Source organism: Nymphaea colorata, chromosome 13, assembly GCF_008831285.2.
Source record: "Nymphaea colorata isolate Beijing-Zhang1983 chromosome 13, ASM883128v2, whole genome shotgun sequence".
In the NCBI taxonomy this organism is placed as follows: Eukaryota; Viridiplantae; Streptophyta; class Magnoliopsida; order Nymphaeales; family Nymphaeaceae; genus Nymphaea; species Nymphaea colorata.
Genome location: NC_045150.1, coordinates 17,906,372 through 17,916,471, shown reverse-complemented (window position 1 = coordinate 17,916,471; position 10,100 = coordinate 17,906,372). Strand labels below are relative to the sequence as shown.

Below are 10,100 nucleotides of genomic sequence, written 5' to 3'. Positions count from 1 at the left end.
TGTTGCTAAACCTCCTTGTGTACCAGTACCAACTTAACACCAATTTCTATGAGATCTTTCTATGAGATCAATGTCTGTACACCACTCCGAGTACATAACAAGCATATGCCGAACGTGGACCCCACTACTAATATACATATTTACTTTAATGCTCAAATATTACATGTACACAATGAATATTTTTAATCATGTCATTATCTCATACATTTATCATTATTTCGTATCAATGTCGTTATTTCATGCACATTATATCATATTTTATGTTATTATCATATCCATGTCATTATCTTATACATATTATCTCATGCCCCTATCCTTCTCATACAAATGTCATTATGTCATACTCATTATCTCATGCCCCATGTCATTATCATTAACTCATGACATCTCATACCCATTATCTCATACCCCTCACATTATCATACTCATGTTGTTATCTAATACGTATTATGTCATGCCCCGTGTCATTATTATAAACTCATAACATCTCATATATATTATCTCATACCCCTGACATTCTCGTACTCATGTTGTTATTTAATGTGTATTATCTCATGCCCCATGTCATTGTTATAAACTCATAACATCTCATATCTATTATCTCATACCCATGTCTTTATCATGCTCATGTTCTTATCTCATACCCCAGTTATTATCTTATACTTGTAGCATTTATCATTATGTCATGTTCATAGCATCTTAGATAATGACACAGAATGGTATAAGATAATGATTGGGGTATGAAATGACCATAGAAATATGAGAGAATGATAATGTATGAGATAATGACAAAAGTATAATATAGTGTGTATGAGATAATAACAGAGGTATGAGATAATGGCAGATATTTAGTAAAACACTCTCCATAGGAAAAAGAACGAAGAAATTTTTTTTCCACTCATAAAGATATATTGGTTATAACAATATGCACAAATGATAAGTTTTACCTTTATCGAATCTCAAATTTTTTTTTTTTTTTTGATGTTTTCTTTTGTGTTCTTACAATAGTCCTTTCTTTTGTATTAATCATGGCCATTTTGTTGTGGTTAAAATGACGCACGAAAAATTCATATGTGAGATGAGGAAAAGTGACTTGAAATCGACAAAATATCTTCCAATGAAGGATTGTTGGGAGGTAGTCTCCCACCTTTATTGCCAAAGTAGTCTCCCACCTTTATTGCCAAAAAATATATATATGTACAAGAGGATGCAGACATCTACATCAAAAGAGCTCATACGAGCAACCAAAGTGACAAAACACTGCCACTCCAAAAAAAAAAAAAAAGAAGAAGAAGAAAAGAACCTTAGACAGACGACTACGGATTCTCCACCTTAATGACAGCTTAGCAAAAAGAGTCCAATTGATCAACCATTGTCAAACCTGCGATTGGCATCCCTGTAATCGGGTAGACATTGACCTAACTTGTATGACATCTCTTCATTGGAAATAAGCATCTGATTGGAACATTAAGACAGATGAGCCCACTGAGCAGGCCATCTTCTCCTACCATTTAAAGTATTTTTCAGCCTTCATTTCCAGCCGATGTTGTTGGAGAAAATGACAAGCCCTGAATTGGCGGCGATAGCAAGGTCCAATCCCCACTGCACTGCTGAGAACTCGGCTGAATCGTGCCCTCCTGCCACCTCCCCGTTCCAAGTATGTTTCTGTGGCAGCCTTGCATTAACAAAATACCACTAACATGTCTCCTCTTTCATATTCTGTGGAGGATGACACACAAAGAGTTCTGTAAAGACTACTCATGTCTGCAGCCAGATTTCCACCATTATCCTATCTTCCTCTTTCCAATTATGGCCCTAAAATCATCCTGCGTATACTGCCATTCGGTACAAGGCAGGTTTCGAGCTTCCTTAGGCTCCCACTCCCCTTGGAAAATGTTATTTATCGCTCACCATAGTTTCTAAATGGTAATTGGAAACACGCTGCGCCAGCATTTAGTAAGCCTTTTTTTTTTTTTTTTGAACTTAACCTCCAGCCACTGCATAAAGGTCATGCAAACTTCCCTCCATGGGATTTTAGATTTTCCGAATTGACTAGAAACAAAGCTCCATACCTTAGATGCAATCTCACATTTGACAAAGAGATTCTTCTTGCCATAGGCACATGCAGCAAGCATTAGGGAGGTTCATACCATAGAGTTTGAGCCCATCAAGAGTGGGCATTCTATTTTCACACGCAATATACAAGAACCAGTTAGCTCTAGGCGGGGAGCAAGGGTTCCAAATCTTCAGTCGCCAGTCGTCTCCAATACCGTTGGGCCTTTGCTTCCACATTTTCGCTTGAGTGGTCTTTTTCCATCGTAAAAGGTACTTTCAGTTACTTGGGACCAAACATATAACCTTTTGTGGCAAGAAATTGCTCTGAACTTCCATTTCAGCGGTGTTGTGCTATCGTCTCAGGTTCTTTTTTTTTTTTTTTTTACGAGCGAATGCAAGAAGACAGGCCACTGACAAGGCCATTTTGTTTATCCTTTATCACTGTAGGTCCATGCAAGTCTCGATTTTGGAAGCTATATGATAATTTGCTCACTTACCATGGAAACCAAATCTATTTTTCAAAAGACTTTTGGTTGATTCCACTTAAACTATATATGAGCTTATTGATGCTGGTACGACCTTGACTTTAATAAATCCAATCACCAATAATCATAACAATGATAACAGTAAGCTTTGGGAACACGGTAAATATGACTGTTACTGTTTTCACCCATTAAAATCGAGTATGACATGAATTTTAAGTAGGGCACACATTCATGAGTTCTGATTTATTGAATTTTCACGATATTAAACCAACATAACAACTAAAGCAATATAATGGCATGCATCTGACTGTGCACGGCGTTTGACGCTCAGATTGACATAAAGAAGAATTAGCACCACCATAGCACATCCTGGTACGAAACCACCATATATTTTCCTATACAGAAATCCCTAAATCGAAGATTTTGTCTTATCTCCACTGCTTATCAACTATTTGACCAATTTTTTAAGCTTTAATTCTTTTTTTCCAAAGAAAAAAGCTAGTCTCAAAGTTGCAGACTAACAATTCAAATTAAATACTACGGCAATTGCAGGTCCAGTAGTTAGGTCGGACATTTTTCACCAAATACCAAGCCTTAAGAGGACATGGGAAAACTCAAGCGACAGAATAGCAGGGTTCAGACGATCCTTTCAATTTGACACTATACGATCCCCCTTACCACCTGTTAACGCTAAAAGAGAGAAGGTAGAAATACAAGCACGAAATCTGGAAAAAACTTCAAAAAGAATAGGTAGAGAAACAGTACAATCCATAATCCAATCAAATGGTGAAGAAGGTCATGCTAATAACTCTACCTAACGCTGCCGAATATTTCTAATGTACCCATTGTGAGTTTAGAAGTGGACTTCTGGCCTTCATGATCTTTAAAATGATGACAAAATATCTTGATGAATGTGAAGAATGAAAAAAAATCATCAATCTCTTTCATTCTTGTCCTTCTGTGCCATGCAGCACTGCCAGCTACTTACAGAAGCAATCAACCACCCAATTGCATCTCATTCATTGTTCTTCGTTTGCAGTGTGTCCATGGTTTCTCTGTCTGCTGCAGTCATTGCAAGCTAAACTCACAGAAGCAGTCGGGCAAAGCAGACCCTCTTCCCATGACATAATCATTTTTGTGTGCGTTCCATAAAAACTCAACCAGCTCGCCCCCTTCCATCCCCTTTGAAGTACATTCTGCATATGCCTTCCTGTTTAAGAAAAGTGTTTTTGGCTTTCCATTTAGTGCTCTCATTGCGGATACCATCTTATCCATGTTTCCGAAATATGTTGCCACATAAGCTTCACTGTTAATTGAGATGAAATAATCCAGAGCAGCTTTAGTGTTCCCATGCATGCTCGTAAAATCTACATCATCAAGAATGGATGATTTTGTATAGACTTTATTATAGAAATTTGTCAGGCCCTCAACTTCTAGAAGACCATCACCGGCTGCTAGATAAATGGGAGTATCATTTGGTATGCCTAAGGACTGCAGTATGAAGGCAGTCTCATTAGGAGTGAGAGGACACTTGCCACGATTCCTCCAAACGCGTGCAGCATCCCCTAACAACGGTTTTCTATCACCACGGGCAGCATCAATAGCATCCACAGAAGCGGGCGAGAGACCACTGTACTCACACTGGCTGTAGGCTACCATGTCTGGCTCAAACCTAAGGTGAAGAGAGAGAAAAGATTTTGGCAAAGCCTCCATCATCTGCAATCCTTTGTCCACTAAGTGTTTCTTGAGCTGCAGTGCCTTGAAGCAAGCTTGACAGAGTGCAGATTTTGCATAAGCAGGATACCTGCAAGAGTGTGTACAATTAGTAGTCTCCGAGAGAAATATCCTGACCCTGTAAAGCAGAAGTCTGCTGCTTGAGCACTCATCAAACCAATACAGACATACTCTTGTGGTGACTATAAGTCGTTAAGAATTTAGTATAGTGGCAAACTGAACTAGCACTGCTGTATCCATTTTCAATATCAGTAAGCTCAATAAATTTTACATGTAAATGTAGCTCAAGAAAGCAATAAACTTCAAAGGAAAGGAAAGATGATCAATCCCTATTCACTTAAGTACTAACATTTGAAGTTATACCATTTCCTGAAGAAAATTATGTACTCAACATCTCACTTCTCAGAGCTATTCAGCCAAGTGCCAAGTATACACTATCTCAGATAGCCACCTAGTTTTGCCATCATTACATGATGTAGCTACTGTGTCCCTAGTGTTTTAGGTAAAAACCAAAGGAAATTTCTCCGAAGTATTTAAAAGAAGTTCATATTCATGAGGAAATACTGAGACATTTTAGCAAATCAGTGGCAGAAACGGAAAAACTGAGGACATTGAAAAAATCAAAGACTAAATGACAATGTACTCCCTTGGAGTTCGGATCACATCTAAACTAGTAAATTTCTTCATTTTGTAAGTTCAATTTTCTCAACAAAAGAAACTCAATACTTGAAAATGGAAAACAGGATGCCTTCTACATAGAGTTAACCATGACATTGATAACAGCAGCAAACAGCTAGCAGTAGTGATAAATGAATACCCAGCAGCAGGATGTTCAACCTCCCATACCTATCCCTCCTTTGGCTCATAGCAGGTGTGATTGATATAAAACGATCTTTTCTGAGAAAGGGAATAAGATATTCAACGTAATCAAACAGCCCTTTGCGTTTGCTGCAGTCCACTTTGACTGGTTCCTTTGACTTTAAATCTTCTGGTAGCTCCTTTATGACTTCTATGTAACCTCTCATCTGATGAATGAAATAATCAACATCAAATATATCTGAAAAGCCACTGGAATAAAGCAAGCATCAGCATACAACTGTTAATTGCATGAAGTTCAACTTGCCAATGAGCAAATTATGAGAAAAATATGCGTGCAGTAAAAAGAAAAGACTGGATTTAGTAATCTAGAAAGTAGAAACAAACACTGAACTTTACCAAAAAAGCCAACAAAATCTGAATAACTTTATCACAGCCACTTCCACCATTAGCATTAATGGTCATCTCCATCACACATCATTTCAGGGCAGCTTTAGTGAAATTTAAACTTTCATTAGATATGGCACACTCATAAACTGCTAATCCTCGAATTAACACCATTGATTATGTCACACAAATATCAAAGTAAAAGCTAAAAAGTATACAGCCTATATATACACAACAAACAAATGATCCCTCAGTTGGGAAGAAAACATGTAACGGCAGTTGAGAACTAATTTTTCATACGGTGTTTCCAGCAATCAAGATGGGCCAGTATTTCTGTAATGCGGACCCAGTATTCCCTTCACAAAACAGACACTTCACAAGGATGCATCTCTCACTTTTGCTGTTAATGTGCGAGCATCTACTGTCTACACTTTGGTACTGTAACTTCTATATGGACACATAAAAGTGTACAATTAAACAACTGAGTCTAATGTAGAAGTCTCCTTTGCTCAGAAAGAAACTGCGAATTGCAACTGAATTAAATTATAGTAAGTGTAAAGAAACACATTACATGCAATAGAAGAGCATAGAGTCTCATTTTTCATTCTACAAGTCTCATTGGATCTACAACACACCCTTTGGGCTTCTAAGATGCTTCATATACTTGTATTTAATCCTTTTAAGGTAAAAGTCAGTTATCTACAAGAAAATAATAAGTTAAAATATGTAGCATGTATTGGTGCTACAAATTCTTACTGTTACTTTTCACTAATCAAAATACGAAAAGGCAACTGTATAATGGTGCAGCAAAATATACCTTGTCTCATTCCAGTAGGCAGCAACCTCGAATTTGGGCAAAACAAGAGTAGCATTTAGCAATCGAGCGATACCAACACCATCACAGAGCTGCAAATTCCAAACACATGCCGTCAATCGACCGAAGCTGTAAAAGCACACCAAGAGAATGGTTCCTTTACTGGAAAAATCATAATGGATCAACAGAAAGAATCACCAAAGGAAATCAAATGTACAAACACCCACATGAAAGGACGAAAAAACAAATTAGTGTAGGCGTTCATACATCACGTCTCATCTGATTAAGACCACCATAACAATCGACTCTTATGTAACCGTTAGTCTCCTCCGGTAGAGCTGCATTTTTTAACCCACGATATTTTAATTTTCTATCATTACGATAAAAATTCAAAATAAAAACGGAAAAAAAAAATGAAAAGCAGGTTTAGAGCTTCTTCCTCAACCTAATAAGGGACCATTACTCCACCACTCACAAGGCCTCCATTCCACAAGACGACGGACATCCCATATGGTTGATTTTCCTTTGATAGTAACAAAACTAACATAACAAACACCCAGCAAAGAAATTAGCCACAATCTTGAAGAGCTATAACTAAAATCACAACCAATGAACAATCGTACTTCGTATTCAGAGAAGGAGAAGATGGCAATATGAAGACGACCACCAACATTACGGAGAGGACTACAAGAGCAACCATGAAACGCTGCCTCACAAACGCCGCCATAGTTTCGCCACCATAAATTTCTTCAACTTCTACAGTGACATGAAGAACATTATTCTACCAAACAACAAATAAGGTAAGATACCCTCGAAGGGGGTCTCTAGATCTCATGTACGGCGTGGATGAAGCTCGTAGTTGTCTAGATCTTAGATGTAAAGGTATCGAGAAGAGGAAACATGACCAAATGGATAGCAAAGAGATAAATTACAAAAAAACTGCCTAAAGTTTTGGAGATTTACAAATAACGGGAAACGCATTCAGGAAGCTTGCTGTTCAGCGTGAACAATTTGCCTTCGTAAACATCAAGCATGCGTGAGCATCGCAGATCTGAGCAGCAACTGTACTTGAAAATGCCAAACGGAGAGCTCCATATTACGAAAACAACCACCACAAGTACACATTTCTTCTGCAGAGTCGCAGACACGGCCTTGCAGATGAAGGACAATGTTACATTGAGGAAGCAAATTGAAATAACTATCAAGTGCCTCTCCCCTCACCAGCGATCCCAGTCAAAAGAAAACTGAAAAACCAAAAAAGAAAACAGAAATTCACGCATCCCAAAACCCAAACAAAAAGAAAGCCCATGAATCCTACCAAAAACTAGAATACAACAAAAAATCCGATACCAGAACTCCTTCAGTTTATACCTTTGGTGGAGATGACGTATCAGAGAATTCAGACAGGGAGGGAGAGAGAGAAAAAGCTTTGAGTCCAGCCCTTTGGCGGAGGCAGATTCGCGCCTGGAGTGCCGCCTTTTGCTGGAGACGGGGATTCCGATTGAATTGACCCAACCATCTTAAATCAGTCGCCGCAGTGGCGGAGCCATAAGTGTTTTTGCAGCGGGGCAATTATATTGAACGGGGGTTACAAATCAAATTTTGAAAACTTTCAAACATAAAATTTTATTTTTGGAATCTCAAGAAAAGGGGAGGGGGTTGGGCCGGCTCCGCCTCAGTCGGACGCAAAATGATTTTGGGAACAGATTATGGAAGAGAAACGTAGCCAGATTTGGGAAATGCTACAAGGCATTGTAAAGCTTTTTCTTATAACAAGTATAAGGCCCGACGCTAAATTGGCATGTCAAATACTGTAGAAATATATAAACAATATCATAATTTTTCGATGCATCGCTTAGTTATAAGCTCATAAATTTTAAGATAAGTGGTTTATAATTTCTTTTAAACTATATATATATATATATATATATATATATATATCTTGGAAAACATGATTTCTCCAGCCAAATTAGGAATCCGACCTATTTGATAATTTTATGATGTCATGTGCTCATAGTTGCCGGATGAGTAAAGTTTATAAATTTATTACTGAAAAGAACATAAATCCATTGTAAACCATCATCGCATCATAAAGTATGGTCAACATCAATTTAATGATTCCTTTTGGTGACAAATTTTCAAATTTTAATCCAATATATGACATCATCGAATATATATATCATGGTGACTTGTCTTTTCAAAGTCACGTAGTCATCTATTTACATCAGATGAATGTCTCTCTCTCTCTCTCTCTCTTTCTATATATATATATATATATATATATATATATATATATATATATATATATATATATATATATATATATATATATATATATATATATATATATATCATGGTGACTTGGCTTTTCAAAGTCACTTAATCATCTATTTACATCATATGAATGACTATATATATATATATATATATATATATATGTATATATATATATATATATATCATGGTGACTTGGCTTTTCAAAGTCACGTAGTCATTTATTTACATTACATGAATGACTCTGTTAGATGGTTGAGTGATTATGGTTAACATCAATTTAATGATTTTTTTAGTGATAAACTTTTAAATTTTAGTATATATATATATATACATATATATATATATATCTTTCAAAATCACCTAGCCATCCCATCTGAAGCAGAATGTTTGAGAGAAAAACAAGAAGAAAAAAATTACAATTGATACTACACATCACTTTTTTCTTTTTGTTTTTCTCTTAACCATCCATTATGATGGATCGACAGCCTGATTAGTATTATTTTAATCGAAGAAGGTAGTGGTCATTCTATGCTCGTTATAAAATTGAAAATCACAGGTCTACTTAGTCTCCATAGTGACACTTTTAATCTCAAATTCAACATTCCTCAATACCATCAAGATAGCACTCTCTAATATTTAAACGGATGACCTAGCTATAACATGTCACCCAACTTAACCGGTTGCACTACCCATCAGCAATGGAGATTTACAAAACTGCATTTACAGAGGTAGAGATTCACATTGTGTGTTCAATGTCAAGAGACAATGAGTGTCAATTGAACAGTTTTGGGGCATGACATGTGTCCAGTGGAAACCATTGTGGCTGGACGTGGATCCAATTTTAAATCAATCTTTCTATTGCATTATTGTTCGTGAGATGGGGTGTCAGACCCCTAATCCTGAATTTTTAGACAAATAGAACTAAACATGCATCTTGTGTTGGAACTAGATGGTGCTGACTTTTCATGTAAAGTCATCAGTGACGTTTCAAGGGTTTCATGCACCCTCGTTCACTACCAGTTGTAGGTGGTCAGTCACTTATTCTAATTTCATATGCACAGGAGAGGTGGAGGAAGGTCCGGGCAATTGCCCATACAGGCCCAACAAAAGTGTTTGTTTTCTGGTTTCGTCCTTGGGCACCAACCACTTGCATTGCACAAGATCATGCTTGTGAACACCTTAGATGTGGGGCTGCACAAAATGTCAAACACGCTCGTGCTCGACTTGAACTAGTTTGTCAAAGCTTGACTTGTTTACAAATGAGTTGAGGTCGAGTTCAAATGTATACTCGAAATGTTAGTAGAGTCGAGTTCGAGTTATAAGAACTGGACTTGACTACATAATAAATGTTGAATTAGAAGAAAATAGTTAAAGGAGTAGCAACCAAACGAGTTAATCAAGTTAAAAATGAGTTAAAATAAATGAGATATATTTAACAATACATATAAATGACTTTAATGAGTTAAACGAATTGAGTTCGAGCTCGAGCTCACTCGAAATGGCTCAGCTCTATTCTAACTCGATTCGTTTGC

The 10,100-nt window shown here is 37.0% G+C and overlaps 1 protein-coding gene across 5 annotated transcripts; it reads right to left on the bottom strand.

Moving 5' to 3' along the window:
• Positions 1 to 3,266: 3,266 nt before the first annotated feature.
• Positions 3,267 to 8,037, bottom strand: LOC116267291 (O-fucosyltransferase 13). Of its 5 annotated transcripts, none has more exons than XM_031648949.2 (8): positions 7,663 to 8,036; positions 7,255 to 7,535; positions 6,915 to 7,047; positions 6,737 to 6,831; positions 6,559 to 6,629; positions 6,295 to 6,383; positions 5,121 to 5,342; positions 3,267 to 4,344 (listed from the first exon to the last, which is right to left on the bottom strand). In XM_031648949.2, the coding sequence occupies exons 3-8, from the start codon at positions 7,016 to 7,018 to the stop codon at positions 3,609 to 3,611; spliced, it is 1,317 nt and encodes a 438-aa protein (XP_031504809.1). In that variant the 5' UTR covers positions 7,019 to 7,047; positions 7,255 to 7,535; positions 7,663 to 8,036; the 3' UTR covers positions 3,267 to 3,608. The 5 variants fall into 5 exon arrangements, with proteins under 5 accessions (XP_031504809.1, XP_031504810.1, XP_031504811.1 ...); XM_031648950.2 differs by having other exon boundaries at positions 7,255 to 7,442; XM_031648951.2 differs by lacking the exons at positions 7,255 to 7,535; positions 7,663 to 8,036 and having other exon boundaries at positions 6,915 to 7,230.
• Between the last annotated feature and the right edge of the window lie 2,063 nt (positions 8,038 to 10,100).

What these genes read in the sequence shown, in the direction of transcription:
- LOC116267291 (XM_031648949.2), bottom strand. Translation starts at nt 7,018, where the DNA reads ATGGCGGCGTTTGTGAGGCAGCGTTTCATGGTTGCTCTTGTAGTCCTC. An exon ending in TCTCCTTCTCTGAATACGAA is followed by an intron (nt 6,832 to 6,914) that starts GTACGATTGTTC and finishes TTGTTATGTTAG; the next exon opens with TTTTGTTACTATCAAAGGAA. An exon ending in GCCTACTGGAATGAGACAAG is followed by an intron (nt 5,343 to 6,294) that starts GTATATTTTGCT and finishes GCTTTATTCCAG; the next exon opens with TGGCTTTTCAGATATATTTG.